At 41.1% G+C, this 19,363-nt stretch overlaps 1 protein-coding gene across 1 annotated transcript in view; it reads right to left on the reverse strand.

The window, feature by feature from the left end:
- LOC146568943 (corticotropin-releasing hormone receptor 1-like) overlaps window positions 1-17,975 on the reverse strand; it is a 101,106-nt gene extending 83,131 nt beyond the window's left edge. The window contains exons 1-4 of the mRNA XM_085285377.1: window positions 17,252-17,975; window positions 8,139-8,226; window positions 5,546-5,605; window positions 5,057-5,182 (exon numbers count right to left, since the gene is read on the reverse strand). Coding sequence (XP_085141503.1) covers window positions 5,057-5,182; window positions 5,546-5,605; window positions 8,139-8,226; window positions 17,252-17,281 — 304 coding nt within the window. The 5' untranslated portion in view covers window positions 17,282-17,975. The remainder of the gene's footprint in view (window positions 1-5,056; window positions 5,183-5,545; window positions 5,606-8,138; window positions 8,227-17,251) is intronic.
- Window positions 17,976-19,363: the final 1,388 nt, after the last annotated feature.

Consider the following 19,363-nt stretch of genomic DNA (forward strand, 5'->3'; position numbering starts at 1 on the left):
GTAGAAGGTTGCTTCCTGTTGCTGGGTAAAATTGGTTTTCTCAGTGACAAGCGTTTATCAGGCAGTTACTGACCATTTGCTGTTCTGTGTGCTCGCCGCTTATCCAAATCACGGTAACCGTGGAGCTAGAGCCAGATGACTGTGAGAGGTGGAGTACACCCTGGACAGGTGCACGTCAAATACATAAAGAAACTATTCGGCACCTTTACACCTACAGCCAATTTAGAATCCCAAACTAACCTAATATGCATATTTCTGACTGGTGGTTTCAAACCATCTTCATCTTCTCTGTAATTACAGAGATTTTTATCATATTCAAAGCAGTTCTCTTCAACAGCATGTAAATGTGTTTGTGCTTGTTAGTGATGCTGGTATTATAAATGGATTTCCACGGTTTTCACGATGAGTCCATCAAGTGCAAAAACAAAGGCTTGTCCAGTGTTCTCGTCCTGGGGCAACAGTTACTGTCCCTCTGCAGATAAGACCACTGCTAGAGAGAGTCGATGCTGTGTTTAATTTACTATTTGCTTTTGGGTACTAAAAACTACTTTTATCAGTTCAGGAAAACATTGTGTTTTGGATAATACATTGCTCCTTATAACACAACCACCTATTATGCTTTTCCTTATTTTCCATCATATTTATACTTTTACAAGACTGGATGCAGAATTAACCCTGTGAGCTGAAAGCTCGGGCTGCCCCATATGCTCAGTTTCAGCCAGTTTTTTCTACTTTTGGCTCTGTATGACATAAAACTACAGAGCACCAGGCACCTGCTGTTCAAACGCTTAAGGGTCAGCCAATCAGATTAAATCTGAGGTATTAAAAAAGCTTATAGTAGATAAAATGAGGAGTAAAAAATAACTATTCATGCAAAGCTACTCAAGAATAAAATAAGTAACGTGTATGCTCTTTGATAACTGAGCTCCATCACATTTTAAATTTGTTTTCTGAATAAAGTTACAGTGAAGGAAAGTTTTTAGCCCTGGCCTCAGCGTTACAGCATCCCAGCGACCTGCCAGCGTCAGCTCAAAGTGGTGACTGTACGAGCCTGAATGAAAATTGAGAGTTAGAACGTCCTTAACTGATGCCTGACAGGAGTCTTTAAGGTCGCAGGGAGCATTTATCTCTCAAATCAACAACCCATTGTGCATAACGAAAGGACAGCAAACAGCTCGAGTATCTCTGCTGACCTCCGCTGTGAAAATCAGCAATCAATACTGATTAATAATGCATTCATGCTAAAAATACACCTCAAATTATAGCACGCCGGCTTTATCTGTCGTCTGTTCTGCTCATATTATCGCAGAGAATTTAATGAAACTTAAAATCAGCATTGTGTCATCATCCTGCATCCCGAACAGCTTTCAGCTTCATCCATGAACGCTTCCTCCACTGTTGACCTTCGCTGGCATAGTCAGCTGATGGCCGGTCTTTTTTAGGCTTTTAGGCTACACTTCAATGGAGATTATGATAATCCTGAAGGTGAAATGAACCTCGCAGTGTCAAATTACCAGCGGGCCTTGCCTGAATTGCAGCGCGGCTCTCTTTCTCTCTCAAATGGATCGTCTGGATCCTGTGGGAGGTTTAGACTTTAAATTACCAAAGAAACACACAGAAACACACAGAAACACACAGAAACACGCAGGCTTTCATCTCATAAATTTAGCTATTTGTGTTTACTGTATGTCTCTGAAGGTCTGCATTACCTTCACAGTGCCGCAGTGTCCCGGCACACATCACAGGCTGCTGATCCACTTGAGGATAATTGCAGGGATGCCTATTGTTACACCCAGTAAATCATAGTTAATATTTATGAGACATGCTCTTATACAGTCTTTAAGCGCAACATTAAATAAATATAGATCCGTTTAATTATAAAACTTGTTCAATTCTTTATAACTTCCCTTAAATTGTGTACTTTATTTTATCATAAAAATATAGTGCTTCTGAAGGTATAAATTTTCATTATGCTGAATTCAATCCAAACTCCATATTTTATTCATGGACTCAAGTAGCCTTGCATGAGTTACGTTTCACAAAATCTTTTTTCTTTCTTAAATGGGGCCTTGGTGCTACTCCTCTGTATGAAACAAGCTGTTCTAGCTCCACCCCCTTTAAGACAAGTTTCTTCTGATTGGCTGAAGCCCATAAACAGAAAGGTTTGAACAGTAGGTGGAGCCGTATGCCTGAGATGACCATATTAGGGATATCCACTCTCTTCGATGTCATACAGAGCCGAGAGTAGAAAACACCGTCTGAAACTAAGCTCACGACCTCATTACTGACCTAATGTTGTTTCACCTTTACCTGTTTTAAAACTTTATATCACTGTTTGTCCCATGAAGCACTTTGCAACTTTTCCTTTGAATGGTGCTATAAAAATGCTTATTATTGTTTGAAACTATGCTCAGGTCAATGTCACGCTCAGTTAGTACATCAGGATGAGAAATGCACTTAAGAGCTAGTGGTATATTATTTCTTGCCTTTCTTTCTCTTCTCTAGATAAAGAATGCTTTGATTCATCTTGTTTATCCAGGTTACATTCAAACTTACATCTTGGAGCTATTCAACAAAGACTAGACATCGAGAAAAGGCAGCTATTCAAGCACAGAAAAATCTGCTCTGAATTGAATCTTTCAAAAGTTAAATTCATGTTAAATTTAATAAAACTTGACACTAGTTACAGACAGAGTTCACAGTGCGATGGTGCCAGGGGACGTTGTCCGTAGACGTCTACATAACCATGTTTCGTTTTTCCAACCAGAGAAGTCGCCACCTTCTAGAACTTTTTGCACGATCTGTACCACCCAGTGAGCCACTGTATTAGCTCCAAACAGCACTCAGACTGTGGAGAGTGCCAGTTTAATGACTTGAAGTAGTAGATGAGACCGTGCAGAGTCCGAGGCATCAGGAAACCTACCAATCAACTCTAGTATGCAGGTGGATACGTTTATAAAAAAGCAACTTTTTCAGAGTTGTTATGAGGACCATCACGCAATAAAGATGCTTGTTTCTGCTGTAAAGTTGGACATTTTGACACGCTTACTCGCTGTTGGAGCCTTCCTCAAGTGGTCATTAATGGAACTGTGGTTCTTTTTGGCTTCATTTTTAAGCTCCAGAGGTTTCCTATTGTCTTTTACATACAGTCTGTGCCAACAGCCACACAAACAAGAACAGGAGTGGCCCGCATTACTAGCTGTTCCACATATTTTTGTGTCTGCCTCCAGGTGACATTAGATGGCTCCAGTAAGCAGACATGGATTTTTACCAATGCCCTGCCACGCCTGGTCTATAGCGCAGAAGTGTTATTGGTAGCACTGCTGATGTTTAAGAGACCGAAGCATGAGCATTTACGTCAATTTTAGGATTTTTCACATCACGCAGAAGCAAAATTTCCTCATTGATTCAAGAAATTGGGAAACTTCAGTGGCACCTGTGTTATTATTTGGGTGGGTATCCAACGGTGCAGGTCCTGCTGTCATACTTTGAATAGCAAAAAAAGGCACAAAAAGCACAAAGCCTCATGATTCAAACTATAAAACCCTTCAGGATGTAAGACTAAAGGTCCTGGGCACACAACACAAGGGAACACACATGTCAAATCACTACGTGCTGCAGACTATTTTCACTGCAAAATGCTTTGCAAGCTTTCAATATGTGTGAATGCTAAAGGGTCTTTGGTCAAGCTGAAAACACTGTGACCTTGTTTGCACTAGAAATGCCTTCACTGCGGTGATAAAATATCCAATAAAGTGTTAAAAACAAGTGATTATGGCTGAAGTTAGTGGCGAAAGGGTCTCTGAGAAAACAAGTCACAACTTCAAAACAAGTACAAATGCAGCGCACGTACACATTTTTCTTTGTCATTTATGACAGAAAGCTGAATATACTTGTGGTTTGTGGTTTTTTGTAGCAGAAAATTAGCAATTTTAAACATGCAACATTGAGTTTTAAGAAGATAATAGCAAGTATTCTCACACTATCTGGGAAAAAAATGATCCTGCAGGGAAAATAACTAAACGGTTTCACGATCTTAGTCTCTGATTGTTGCTGAAGCCTAGCTTCACATTTTTGAGGCTTCACTGTTTAAATAAGGGCTCTGTACCCTTAAATTGCTGAAAAAAATCTTTGAAGATACATTAGGAATGCTGTGAGGGCTCCATTCCTCTGAGTGGCACGAGTTTGACTGACAGCTCCCAAAGGGCCACAACATAAACAACCTCCTAACTCATAAGTTAAGGGCAAACAGTGTTTTATCTGCACTTAGAGTTTGACCTTAGAAGAAACTTTTTTAAGGATTAGCTGAAGAATAGTTTGGCAGAAACATGAACCACCTCTTCCATCTGATTTAGACACATAAATAAAGTCACTTCTAGGAGCCAGACTTCGGTTTTTTTGTGGAAATATATGAAGACTAATTTTTCTCCTGTTCCTCGATGTTTCCATTGTTTGAACCCCTCCTTTTTTATTTAATCCCGCCTGTCTCTCTTGCTACTGTCAAAAAGCCTTTTAAATTATAACAATAGTTTATATGCAAATGGGCCACAAAGTAAATTGTAGTTTCATTTTTTAGCGTTTTATTAATTTTCCAAGATGAAAAAAAAGAAAAGAAACAACACAATCAATTGTCGAGAGTCCCGGAGAGTTAATAGGCTTAAGCGTCTCAGACAGCGGTGATTTATCTTTAGATTTTCTCTCTGCGTTTCTTTTTTTTGGAATCATTTGAGTCCTCATACAAAAGCATCATTTTTCACAGCGGGTGCTCGCCTCGCCTCGTCATGTTTTGTTTTGAGCGTTGACACTTCATGGTGTGTTATCTGCACTTGTGTACACTTTTTTTTTCTCTTTTCTGCGTCTTTTGCTAATTTGTATGCTCATGCTAATTTCTGTATAAACAATTACGCAAACAGGGTTTGCCCAAGGGGACGTTGAGTGTGGGGGTAGGGCGAAGCAGGGTGCAGGGATCGTATTAAATCATGTTTTGAATCAGTTGTGTCTGGGTTTGCTTTTTTCTGCAGGCAGGCGGGCAGGAGGTGACAGCTTATTGACTTACTGGTGGTGTTGTACCGGACGCCGTAAAACATCTCAGGACAGGGTCGCGCCACCAGCTGCCCCGCGCTGCTCCTGGGCCAGCAGGTGCCGATCCCATCGATGGAGGTTTCACAGTAGATTCCCGAGCCTGAAGCGCGGGGACAGAAAAGCGTCAGACACGGACGTGCACGCATTCCCGTCATGTTTCATAACCGCATATAGATGTCATGAAATCCAGATAATGCTCCAAAGATCCTGGCAACAAATATGGTATCAGAATGAGCTGTTTGTGTACACAGGATTTAATGATTACTCCTGTGCTTTGCCGAGCTGAACGTCGTCTCCTGTGGCACTACGCCACGTCTATTTCCAGCATTGTTTTCCTCTTTGATGTTAGTCCTTTATAATCTGAGTTCCGATCAAACTTGCTTTCCCCTTGCGGGGTATCTAACAACAACTCAGCTCTGCAGTAAGTGTGCGGGGAATCGGTTTCACACGCGTCTCAACTCACCGCTCCACTGGCTTGTGGCGTTACTCAGGGTTTGGTTCCAGGTGGCGGCCAGGGACTGCACTGCAACCCAGAGAGAAACAGCTTCATCAATAACCTCAATCATTGTTTGCTCAGTTTAGAAGAGGCAATGAAAATCTCATTAGATTCAGCTTAACAGCTACAAAGGGTGAGCACGAAAGGGCAACGGTAAACACTGATGACAGACCTTTCCTCCAGCAATAAGGGGACGGTAGCAGCAAATATGAATCCAGACATGCCCCGAGGGTCAGACTATTACTTCTGTAATAACTCAAGAGGAATTAGATAAGAAGGATCCGGAGATAAGGACGTTCTGCAGGGGGAAAGGTGACACTTAATTTTAATGCTTTCATTTGAGGTTTCCAAACCACTTTTCACACCCACGTGTGGCAAGAAAATGAATGAAACAAAGTAAAATATGAAAAGTGCATAAAAGCTGCCACTGGTCATTTGTTCAAATGCATAAAAGGATTTTGTTTTACATTTTTAAAAGCAGGGTAGCTTTAACCGTTTAAAGGTTACAGGCTGACGTACAGTGAGGGAAATAATAATCTCCTGCTGATCCCCGGCTGAATGAACAAGTTCTAATTTTTTGTTAGTTTCATTTTAATGATGAATCCTGAATGAAATCCTGAAAAAACACACATATTATATAAAAGTTATAAATAGATTTGCATGATATGACTTGGCTAGGCCACTGTATGACTTCTTTAGCTGCCCCTTTGTTGCCTTGGTGATATTGTCTTGCTGGAAAACCCATTTTCCGACCTTTATGATTCTGGATGAGGGAAGGTTCTCATCCAGGATTTTACGGTACACGGCCCTCTCGACGTGTTGAAGTCGTTCCATACCCTTAACAGAATGACAGCCCCAAAGCATAACGTTTCCACCTCCATGCTTGACTGTGTGGATGGTGCTCTTTGGGTCATACTCTGCATTTCTCAAACACGGCGGGTCGACCAGAAAAGCTAAAAGTGGATTTGGGTGTCATCTGATCACAGCTTCAAGATTTCTGTCCATTACGCCGTGGTGTAATTTCACAGATTCTTTCACAAATAAAGGCAGATGGCTTTGTTGGGGATTTTATGCACCCTTGGGACAGAAAACAGGTGAATTTAAAGGTTCAGAAATATGTCCCAGTACTTTTGTTTCGATCAGGGATGTCAAACGCAGGGCCCAGAGGGTCGAGTGGGACTTTGGAAGACTTTGGAAGGTGAAGTTTAAAAACAAAATGTACCAGTTTTCCAGATGTGAAGCTGTGATGTAAGTATTATTAGAGTGTAATAGAGTGTAGCTGCTTAGTAGTTGAGTGTATTCTTGCTTACTTACATAAAATCACACATTAACCTCTCAGGCTGGTGTCAGAATTTACTTCTCTTTCTTTGCATATGGAAAATAGGAAATTTGAACAGGTTAACATATGATTTACTGCTTGGGCCCATTTGATTTCACCTGTGTCTGTCACCCGTGAACTGAAAATTAGATAATCAACAGGCAAAACTCCTGTTTCTGCAACCAAAGAGTCGATGCTTGCAATTAAAAAAAGATTTGCATGAACGTAACTATCATATCCAAACTAAATTTTATTGCATTTAACTAAATATAAATGCGACATGTGACATATGGATGTGACGCAAGTTTTGCATGCCACTGAGTTGAATCTCGAGGCCTGGGACTAAAAATGTAACACATGTCTCCATTGGCCAAGATTGGAGCGACAGCTTGCCAAAATCCATAGTTCATAAATAGCAGAAGCATAAGACAGAAAATAACTGTGTAGTCATGTTATGTTAACACATTTTTTTAAACAAACAAAAAAACACTGTTTCTACAGGGAACAGAGTCGACTTAATGAGAAATTCTTCTCATTACTATTTCTGTTTCTGTGGTTTGCCCCCATTAAAAGAAACCCATATAATTCCAGTTAAGAATGCGATCTTTTATTGGTTTAATAATTTTATAGCTTAATAAACTGGATATTTTTGGGTTTTGGACTGTTGACATCAGATAATGAGTCATGAACATTTTTATTTAAATAACGTCTTAACAGATTTACCAAAACAAATAAAGATAATTAAAAATAATAATTTAATTTCCTTTGCAGATAATTTCTGATGAATTATGAAGCAAATGAAATCGGTTCAGCTGAGCAGGGTGACAGCATGATAACAGAGCGTTATCATTACTCTGTTAAGAGCTACCTGGAATGATTTTATGACTGTATCCTGGGGCAAATAACAAGAACATCATTCCTGTGCATTTGTGCGTGCTTGTGTGAGTCCTCTGGGTGTGCTGCAGAGGTCTGCGAGGAAACGGAATAGTAGGAAAATAACGGTTTTCTAATATCCACAAGGGGGGAAGTTGTGACTGAGGATGAGGGTTTGACATTTAGTGGTTATGGCCATGAAATGGAAAAGACTGAAAATCAATTCAATCTCAAGTGTACTAACAGTGGGGCAGCTAGAACAAACTGGCTGGACAGTACTGGGAAATGAGCGCCTTTTAAAAGCTTGTAACAGCTGCTGTAGCCGTGCTGCTGTAATAAAAATCCAGCTGTTGTTTGTTCAGAACTTACACGAGACGTTCCCCGACAGCATGAGCAGAGCTTCACATGTCAGATCTGCTAACGAGGCTGATGGCAGGAGGCTCATGATGGCGCACACCTGCAAACAGAGGAAAGTCACAGAGGTCAATCAAATACGTCCTGCTCTTTCAGTCTGACACGCACACATTAAACATACAACTTTATTCGTGATTGAGAAGATTTTATTGGGCATGCTTTGGCGAATTGTGATGTAGAGACATGGCATGACCGCCTTGCCTCTGATAGCCTTCGGAGTGACTGCTATGTTAAGAACCTTCCATAAAAATTCAAAGGATGCAACACTTAGACGGAGGGCTTTGACTCAATGCCCTCTCCACTCCCAGCATCAACAACGAGCAGCACGAGCTAACGGCGTCTTATCTCATCTGACAAACATCAACATCACAACACATCTGGCAATCCTGTTCTGCCACATCCAAGTCGACTTTGTTACCATTAAGGCCACATAATACTCTGTAATATCAGCTGGTGTAGTACTTTTTTATAAAGACGGGTGTGGATGTGGACATCAGGCCCGAGTGAAACAGATTTCGTAGTTTCATGATATGAAGCTCTGCACCTTCCCACAAACTCAGGTCCGGAGGTCTGCCTCCCTGAGAAAGTGTAGACTAGCCTAGTTTTACTAGCTTGCAACAGGAGTGAGAAGTTCTAAACCCAATTTTAAGTTTAAAATGTGATTTAAGATTTTAACCATCTCTGTCGAGCCAAGCCGTTAGCCATCCTTTTCCCGATGTAGGCAGAAACATACTGCTGGTTGCTACCCCAACCAATCACAGCAGATGGCCCCGCCCCTCCCTGTGCCTGGTTCTGCCGGAGGTTTCTTCCTGTTAAAAGAGTTTTTTCTTCCCACTGTCGCCAAAGGTCTTGCTCATAGGCGGTCATATGATTGTTGGGTTTTTCTCTGTATGTATTATTGTAGGGTCGACCTTACAATATAAAGTGCCTTGAGGCGACTGTTGCTGTGATTTGACACTGTGTAAATAAAACTGAATTCAATTAAATTACTGGTAAAAAGTTTGAACCAACTATGAACCTGGACTGAAGTAAGACACAAATAGAGTCACTGTAAAGCAAATCCAAGAGAGCAGCATAATCAGTGAAAACATCCACACAAAGTTCACTCCGTGTACAAAGACTATTTTTATCAGTCCTCCAATGACAGCAAGACACTGTGAGTATGAGCTTTTGATATATTTGTTTTTGGGGTTTCTTACTCATCCTAGATTTTCTTTTCTGATAAAAAAAAAAGATGACTTTAACATTTCTCATGATCAAGTTTTCCGTTGCTATAAAGTCTCGGGAGGACGTCAAGCAGGCGGCCAAGTAACAACAAACGGTCAGCCAACAATGATTCAGTGTTTAAAGGCTGGCTGGAACCACATAATTCACATAAGAAATGTGGAAATATATTTCCCACACTTCCACTGTCTTTTTGGTCCAACAAAACAAAACAAAAGCGAAAACGTATATTTGTGTCCTTTTCCTCAGCAGGTAGCTGCGTGCTAATGTCAGTGAAAGGACAGCCTTTACGTCACAGAAGCACTCGCATCACTCTGAAAGCTTTTGTGGATGAAAAGTAAAACGACATTGCAGTGAAATGCAAATTGTGCCTGGGTGATAATAAGTGTCTGTCAGCTGCAAAGAGCTCTTCTTCACATCTGATCAAGGACAGACACTCAGCACAGCAGCTCCAGTGCTGAGGAGGAGGATGCAAAGAATGAAAGACCCGCGGTACCAGCATCCGGCTAGCTTCACTCCAAGGAAATTAATAAGCTTGCTGCTGGTTATATAGTGGAGATGCTACCAATATGAACTCGATATGCAGCGAGGTGATGTCAGTTCGGTCAGGATAACCAAAGTGTGCAAACTTTTGTGCCAAAGTTCAACAAAAGCACAAAAAAGTTGCCGTTCTCAGCAGGTGATTCTGTAATATGAAGTATTACTAACAGTTAAAAGAAGTAATCTTAACAGAGCTGGGAAAAAGTTTTTACCTCAAATTTTAAATTTTAGACTAAATACAAATGCAGTTTTAACATAACGAGTCTGTTTTAAAGGGAAAGAAGCTACACAAACAGAGCTGGTCCAGTGTAAAGGAAAAAAAAGATAATTCTTGATTCGTCGCTCACTGTATGATTAACTGCATTTTTTTTTGGAGGTTGAGTTTCATTTCATGAGCCACACACAGGCCTGATTACTGCCAGACCTGTTGAATCAAGAAACCACTTAAACAGAAGCTGCCCGACAAAAGTGCGGCACATCATACGATGATCTAAAGAAACAGCTGAGAAACAACATCACTGATATCTGTCAGTCCGTAAAGGGTTGCAAAGCCATTTCTAAGGTACTCCAGTGAACCACAGTGAGAGCCCTCACACAGTTTTAGGAAAATACTCTGTGGACTGACGAGACAAAGGCTGAACTTTCAATTCTGTTGCATTGGCGTAAAACTAACAAGAAGATCATACCAACGGTCAAACATGGTGGTGGAAGTGTGATGGCCTGGAGCTGTTTGCTGCTTCAGGACTTCGATATGTAACAGAACAGTGATCCACTCTTTGAGCACTCTGAATGACTCGAAATAGTGAAGGTTTTAGAGTAGCCTGGTCAAAAGTCTTAAAAATCAGATCAAGATGCTCTGGTATGGCTCATGCTGGAAAACCCTCCAATGTGGCTTAATTAAAAGAATTCTCCAAAGAAGAGGGAGCCAAAATTCCTCCACAGTGCTGTGAAAGTCTCATTGCCAGTTATCGCACATGCTTGATTGGAGTTCTTGCCAAAACTGAGACGAGCAGTTATTATGTTTAGGAAGCAGCTGTTCTTTCACACAGGTGTGGTAGGTTTGTATTAAATTGGGTTATTTGTGTCTAATATTGAGATTTGTGTGATGATTTGAAATATATAAGGTGACAAATATGCAACAATCTAAGAAATCAGGAAGGAGAAAAACACTTTTTTACAGGATTGTATGTAACAAGTTCCTTAAGACTTGTCATTAGATCCAATCAGAAAAAACAACTGGACTTTAGGGATCAAACATGCTTGTGTATCATTAGCTTGTGTGAGTTCACCCTAAACGTGGGTTCCTTTATGAACATTTTATTGTGTCTTACAACTGCCTGAACACAAGAGCCAGAAGCCTGGAGGAAAGCAGCTGTATTCGATGCATTAGGAATGAGAGCAGGTGGTCTTTTTAAAACAAAATCATATCAGTGTGGAAGACCTTTATGGTATTTGTGTATTGTTTTAAAAATCAGTAACTGCCTTCTGTCCCTCGAGTGGATGATGCATAAATTAACAGCTGCAAATGCCCCCAAAATTTGGAGCATTTCATCATCTGCACTCATAGCCCACTAATCTTGTGTTCACTGATACGAAGAAATGACTTCTTAAAGACTTTTGATGCTAAATTTAAAGTCTTTCTGTTACTGGATCGCGCTACTATCAGCCTTTTTTCAGCTATGCAGGAGGTGAAAACACTGAATAATGCAGATTTTTCTTTAAAACTACAGACTCTGGGTCTCAAGAGACGACAGTTGATAACAGCATTAGATAACATCTGCTCTATTCCGGGACGGAGAACAGGAGAACCTGTATTTATGGCTTTGTTAAATGCCAGCACAGTGGAATTCAGTGGTTGGATTAATATTTCATCCAAACACAACTGAAATCCCTTCGTCCTGGACCAGTGACTCGACTGGAAAGCATCCAAATAATGAAGGCTGGCGACACAACAAGAAAAAAAATAGTTCTGCACCAGTGACATCTAACAGCTGATTCACTGCTGAATTCACAGCATCTGTCAGCACCCTTCTACACGCGGCGGAAGAGACACAAACTGTAAAATATCATTAGTTTTGATTTTGTTCAGCCTCTCAGAGTGACCCCAAACTCTGTTACATCTCCGCCCAGCTGTCCTTGAGCATACAGGCTGATCCCTGCGGATCCAAGAGGGTGGCTACAATTACCTGCGAAGCCAATGCTTCATTTCCTCCGTAAATAAAACATCCCCATTAATAATACAGCACCTGAAACGTTAAACATTTCACCCGTCTTCAGAGAGAAAAATGGAGGAAAGGGTGCTTTAAATTCATCAAAAATCCTCACTTTTTTTCCTGTATCAAAAGCACATTCATACCTGCTGGTCACAGCAGCGTCAAGCATTCACACTGTATGAAGTCACATCATATAAAATGCTAGAGCGGCCCAGATTTCACGGAAGGTTTTTCTGGGTCGCTTGCTGTGTCTGTTTCACGCTCAGTGAGTCCTGGGCAGGTATCAGGGTGCAGAGACCGACCATCCACCTCCTTCCATTTAATTACAAACTGACACACGATGTAAACAGCAGGATTTTTTCAAATCAAAATGAAAGAAATACTCAGAGTTTAAACTTTGTTTTCTGTAACATCACAGTTTCATGATTAATTTCTTTAACTGGAGAAGAAATTCTAATGACTCGCTAGAAATACAGGGCAGCAAAAAGTCATCTTTTGCCATGAATGCATATGAACCGTTTTAGCTTCTGTTAATTTCTCTAGAAAATTATATTTGGTTTTGAAAGAGTTTAGAAACACTCTTAAGTGGCCTTTACCGTACGCACTCACCTGTGTATAAATGTCACACTGCTTCTGGCCCACACCTCGTATGTCATGTGTGCATGTTTTCCACGTTTTATGTGTGATTTAACCGCGTCAAATCGTTGAGGTTCATGTAAAGGACAGGCTTGGGTCATTAGTCCCAAACACCTGGTGTGAAATGTTCATCCAAAGTTCAGGGAAAGGACGCAGGTTCAGAATGAAGGAATGAGTATCCCAAACAAAAAAAGATTGGCTTGGTGGATTTTTGCACACTGTAAACAAGAAGCAAAAAAAAAAAGAAACAATAAGAGTGGGCAGAAAAGAAGCAGGACTACCAACTAATACACAGGAATAACTTGACAAAGGTGAAACAAGCAAGTGTGGAGAAAACAATCATAAAACGTGGGGAAAAAAGACAAAGACAGGAAGACCAACACATAAAAAACTTTCCAAAATAAAACAGGAAGTGGCAATAAGTCTGGCACAAGAAACATCAAAGACAAACACGGAACTAAAAGAGGAAAAGGTGAACACTAAGCAGTAGTCCTTAGGCATTAATGAGAAAGACATGCAAAGTAATGCCAGCTTTGACACACAGAGGGCGCTACAGAAGACGGTTCAGTCACTGACTGATTTAAAGCCTTGATTTGTCATCTGGGATCAACATCACTTTGTTTTTTGCATTCAGAAGTGGCCATATTTCCACTGTGGGTTGGACGCTGTTTATGCATCTATAAACTGTGCAGGTGCAACAGACGAGTAAAACCAAAACTGGAGCACAGACTTGTTGTTTACCTCACAGGAAGCGTTATTATTAGAACAATAATAATTTGTTATTTCATAATTTTAAAAAGTCTCCAAAACCACAAAACTTAGTCACGAGGTCAATTTCAGTGACTGAAATTATCAGACATGATGCCACAAAGGCCAAAGGCAGCCACCAGTCAAGCGGGAAAAATGTGTATTCCCTGACCAGCTGATGAGTTGCTGCTGGACTTTGGGGAATTGCTGGGAAATTGATTATTCAGCACTCATCTGCACAGGCTTGGAGACGGACAGTGACCCTCTGGTAACCTCTGGTCTGTTTCCCTTACAATAAAGTTGGACCTTTGAACTTGAACATTGTCTGTTTGCAGTTTGTGCTGCTTTTGTCTCTTTTTTTGTTTTCTTTTTGCAGCTTGGGTACTGGTGTGCAGCGCGCCTTTGCAGGCAAGTTGGCATCTTCTATGCAAACTACAGGGAACCACTACAATCCTCCAGCAATCATAAACAAGAAGCCCCCGGTTTGCAACCAAAAATATACCTTTTTCCCCATCAGTGGTGGCTATATCACATCTAACATGGTAGACAACTCCTGAGCAATGTCTGTATGATGTCACATGGAAAACTTCCATAGAGACTGACTCACTTTTGGACCGCGCCTCAAGTGGTCACTAGAGGAATTGCAGTTTAAATTTTTTTATTTTTATTTTTGCCAATAAAATGCATCTTTACAAGTAATAAACTTAATACAGAATCAGGATGATACTATATCATGACAAAGATGACAAAGCATCCTTGTTTTAAGTATTTTTACTATTAAATGGGTGGCTACCCTGCCTGTAGTCCAGCTGCCACAGAACAAGAGGCAGGGTTCACTGTGGACAGGTGCATATTGACAAAATCCCAAAAGCAGTATTTCAGTACCATATGCATGAAAGAGTATACCGCCAGTGATGTACTGATGTTTCAGAAGCATTTATTTTACTCTATCAGATACTGAACTGAAAAAAACCCCAAAAGAAAAAAATAAAACAAACAAATCTCCACTTCTTGTTTGAATCACATGATCCACATCACATGAGGACACTGCATAAAAACAGTGGAGGAAGAGGCTTCCCAAGTGGGCACGCTCGGGATGGATGCCTGAGGACGGGCACAAAGCTGCTGATCCCAGACTTTCCTGGGTCCCATGTGCCATTTAATGCCTCTTTTCATGCATATACGGATCATAATAAAGTCTTTCTTTTTTACAGCTTACAGTCCTCTTGCCCTTTTTTTTTAAAATTAGAGATTGTATCTACATAAAAACAATCTACTGCTATGGCATACAGTCTATTCAGAATGATTCACAGTTGCTCTTGCCAACAAAGTGACGGATCAATGCCTCCAGTATTTACTCTAATTCAGTTTTTAATCCTTTTCCTTTTAATTTAGAGAATCAGTTTGGCTGCATTTACAGCTGAAAACCGTCTCCACTTTTAAAGGGTCCTCCGGCATGGATCTGCTGCAGAGTCGTAAACCAGCTTTCGACTGAGATTTATTAACCAGCATGAGGAAAAATGCTGAAGCGGGAAAAAACAGATGCAGGTTTGAGGTGTGGTTCACCTGCGAAATGTCACTCTGCTCGAACGTTCCTGCTGCTCGCTCAAACGTGACTGAACGAGGCAGCTCTGGCACGAGAATGATAAAAATCTATTCAAAATAAAAGCAGGTGGAGACACTGTTTGTGTATATGAACAATGGCACAGCATAATGTGGAATCTATTGTTTTTATTATGAAGAACACGCAGTGATAAGGGTGTCGCCACATACAGGTACCTACAATAACCGTAACGTTTAAATCTCTGGATCGTGTTTGTATTTCACGTGATGCAGTGTTTCGCAAACTTCGGTCTCTCTCCATTTCTCGATACTTGTAAGTATCCACAAATGAGACAAAACACAGTAAACAAAGCAGTGAAATAGCTATTATCATTCTACTTATAAAGACATCATAATTATGTCATCACTTTGAATTATTTAGTAAAGATCTGTCATTGTGAAACTTACACCTGCTGAAGGGCGCTCAGTAGAGCCTTAACTGTAAGAGGATACCTGGTTTGAAGCTCCTGATTGGCTGCTGATTTTCTGTGGAAAGCTTGTAGGTTCTACCCAACCAACAACCTGCTCTGGAGAAAAACTGAGTGGAACTGGTGCCAAATGTGCAGTTCCTCTAATCCTCACAGACTCCCATATGGAAATGTTTAACATTAACTGATTTAAAAGCATGTTTACATCAGAATTAGCTGATGAATCAGCACTCCATACTTTTATTCAAATATGTTAACTCGTGCTTCCAAAAACCTGAATACATAGTTTCAGCCAAAACGCTAATGCGGAAGCTTTAATATGCATCCCATCTTTTATATACAGTCTTTGGTTCTCCCTACACTCCTCACAGTCCAAACACATGAGTAGATTTGTGACATCGCTCTGTGATGGCATCCTGTTCAAGGTGTGCTTGCCAACAGCTTCCTACTCAAACTCAGATGGGTATCTAAAAGTGGTGACATATATTAAAATAGATTTTAAGAGAAGTTACAGCCACCCAGCTTTGCATCTAAATGTGATCGGCTCCATCTATAATTCAGTGCAAACAATGCAATAATGCAGACATTAATCTGATTTAGGTGAGTGTGCAAAGGCACCACTACGCAAATACTTCACTCCTTAACTGTATAAAATGTTGCACGCATGACTTTTACTTTCCACACCGTTAAATGGCCCCATTTCCAGCACAGAAATCCACGCACCTTAAAGCTGCACACAGTCCGGTGTTTGTTCTTTTATGACCTCAGTAGACATTCAGTACGCGAGCTGCTGTGAGTGTGGGGTCTTAAATCACAACAATGGGGACGCGAATAGAAAGCAGGGGGATTTTAAAAAAGGGCTCACGGGATTCTTGACTATTCTTAGTGCAGCAGCACTTTGCACAATGGGCAGGAGGTGGATGAAATAATTCACCTCGGGCATCTACAACATCAGCAAGTGAGTGCAACAAATCACATGTCCCTATTCTTGCCTCAGCTCGCTCTCCATTTTGCTACGAAGGGGTCACAGCACGAGTGATATCAGATCTCAGCGTTATGGGGCTGGAGAAATTTCAACATCACCGCGCTCGCTTTTCTTGTTCGATATTAAAGGAGTGCACTTGCTGCATTAAAACACCCAGTTTCATCTCAGAAATGTGTCCCAGATCCGCTTTTTGCCCCTTTTCTTCACCAGTGCTTGAGCTCCGGTTTCAGAGGGTATGGAATCGTGCCATTGGGATCGTTTTTCTCATGCCACCTTAACCCAAAGTCCTGGTTCAAGTTTCAGTGTTTACAAGTAAAAACGCACCGGCACGCTTCAGCAAAGCTTCAGCGCTTAGTTAAAGTCATAGGATGCAAAGTGCTATAACTATATATTTACACATAAAAGAGAGAGAGAGAGAGAGATTATTGTCCTTGTTAAAACATTTTAGTTCAGACAAACTCGGATTCTCGTCCCTTTAATGAAAATTGATTTAAAATAGCAATCTGAGACAGAGACAATATCCAAACCCGACATCTGGATGGGGGGGTAGTGTTAAAGCCTTCACACCAAGACTGTGCTCAACTGCAATCAGCGATAACAGCACAGATTTCCCCGAGCTGTTATTAGGACGTTTTAATTAAATGTCCAAAGGCGAGAAGACGAAGCGGAGGCGCAAAAAGACGCAGAACTTACCCCCAGCAGATAAAAGCATTTGCGACGCATTTCCAGGCCTTTTATTTTTCACATAATTTCCATGTGTGGAACTAAATGTCTTCTTGTTACTTCACTGAAGTATTTTATCCTTGTTACTGGGAGTGGAAAAAGTCCCAGCAGCGCAGTTTTCTGATGGTGTTGACTGAACTGTACCCAGAAAAAAAATACAACCGCGTGGCTAGGCCGGGTGTAGATGTCCGGGTAATGTCAGAGGTTAGACACTGTCAGGATCATTTAATGAGGAGCTGCGGAGCTGGGGTGTAGCAGCCTGTCACCTCTCTGGTAGGGTCGGTTTCCCGTGAAATCGCTGCCTCCGTGAACAGGACCGGAATCCAGACAAACACTATCGCACCTTTAAAGCTGCCCACGAACTAAAACTCCTTTTCCACGCATGGTTTCACGTCAGGTTTCCCCGAGCTACAGCCTAACGTCCGCCCGGCTTCCCATCCAGCTTCTGACTCCTGCGCGGAGCCGCCGCGGTGGTGCACAGCGTCCCCACAACGCCCCCACGTTGTGCCACTTTGTCGAGTGTATCCAGTGTGACTGAGGAATAACTCGATTCCTCTGCGTGGAGTTAATTATGCAATGACTGCCCGTGTTCCAGACCCTAATCTTTAACCCCCCCGCGCAATCTAGACGTCACTGCTGCGAGAAAGTTAAAAGCAGACGAGCCCGGGGTGAGCTGCTTGTGAAAGGCTCCGCGCGCATCGCTGTGCTCTTATCAAGCATCCAGGAGAAGGGAACCCTTTTATCATGTGCCCCCGTTTCCTGACGAATTAGTGCCAGAGCGCAGAGTCAACAGATTTCGCTGTGAGCCAAGATCGACAGATGGTTCCCAGTGTGTCAATAAAGTTAAGCATCCCCGGGGATCTTTTTAAATACAACTCAGTACAAATGAGCGTCAAAATCACTGTAAATAAAATCTCAGTGGGAATGAATTTGCGACTCCAGCAATTAAAATAATTACAAATAATCTTAATATTAAAGTTCTCATTAGTGTGCGTGGGGCGTCCCAGAGAGGTTAGAGGATAAGAAAAAAAATGCTTATTATTATTATTATTATTATTATTAGTCAGTATTACTCTGAATAGATCTCCTCTTGGGTGGGTTTTTACTGTATTAGCCAAGGACATATGAGGCTTGGACATAAACTATATATAAAAGTTGGTAATAAAGTGTCATCGCCTTTTATGAAGCCTTGACATGAGGGTTTTCTATGTAATTGAGTTGGTTTTTTTAAAACCAACTTTTCAGTCACACGGTTGTCCTGCTTTATATCTATATCACTGTAACTGTCAGCATAATTTTTAAGTTTAATATCATGTTGTATTCAGTAAGACCTGAAACAGTCAAAACCTCATCAGGACTGTGTTTACTGAGGTCACAGGGCACGTGAACCAAAGGGATGTTTTCCTGTACATTTCTAAACACGGGACTTTAAAAGTCGCCCCCTGCTGGTCATTAAAAACACGACTGAAGAAACAAGGCTCTTCCAGAGCAATGTCCCCATGCAAGGGTCAGAATGGTCAGAAATAATTCATTGAGTATGAAAGTAATGCAAGTCATGCTGTGGTCTTATGTTTGGACTCATGTGGTAGCAGTTATTACTCTCAACCATCATCAACAAACACCAAGTAAGAAAACATCTATTTGAAGAAGGACGTTCATCCCTCGCTTGAGAGTCGCAGGTGGCGTGTGGGAGTCACGTGTTTAATAAAAGCTGGCTACAGCAACAGTGACGGCACTCGTAAGACTCTACATTAGCATTAGCGTTTTTTCCCTCTAGATCTAGTAGTGAATATATTTGGATGAGAATTGTTGATCCCCCTTTTAACAAGTTAACATCTGATGGAAGGAAGCTCGTTTAGCAGGCTTCAACCATAAACTGTTGTCACGTTCCTGGGTCTGTTGACCCAGCGTTTTGAGTTCTAGTTTATTTGGATGATATGTATGAGTTCTTTAGGGTAGCTAAATTGTTTATTAGTTTCCATTTGTGTTTTCTACCGCTGTATTTAAGTTTCCCTCTCCCTTTGCCCCTTATGTGTTTCATGCTGCGTGTCTTATGTTGTCAAGTTTATATTGTCTTGTCTG

Source organism: Mchenga conophoros, linkage group LG8, assembly GCF_057382185.1.
Source record: "Mchenga conophoros isolate Kocher_MC1m ecotype Shallow Benthic linkage group LG8, M_conophoros_male_GT1.1, whole genome shotgun sequence".
NCBI classification, from domain to species: Eukaryota; Metazoa; Chordata; class Actinopteri; order Cichliformes; family Cichlidae; genus Mchenga; species Mchenga conophoros.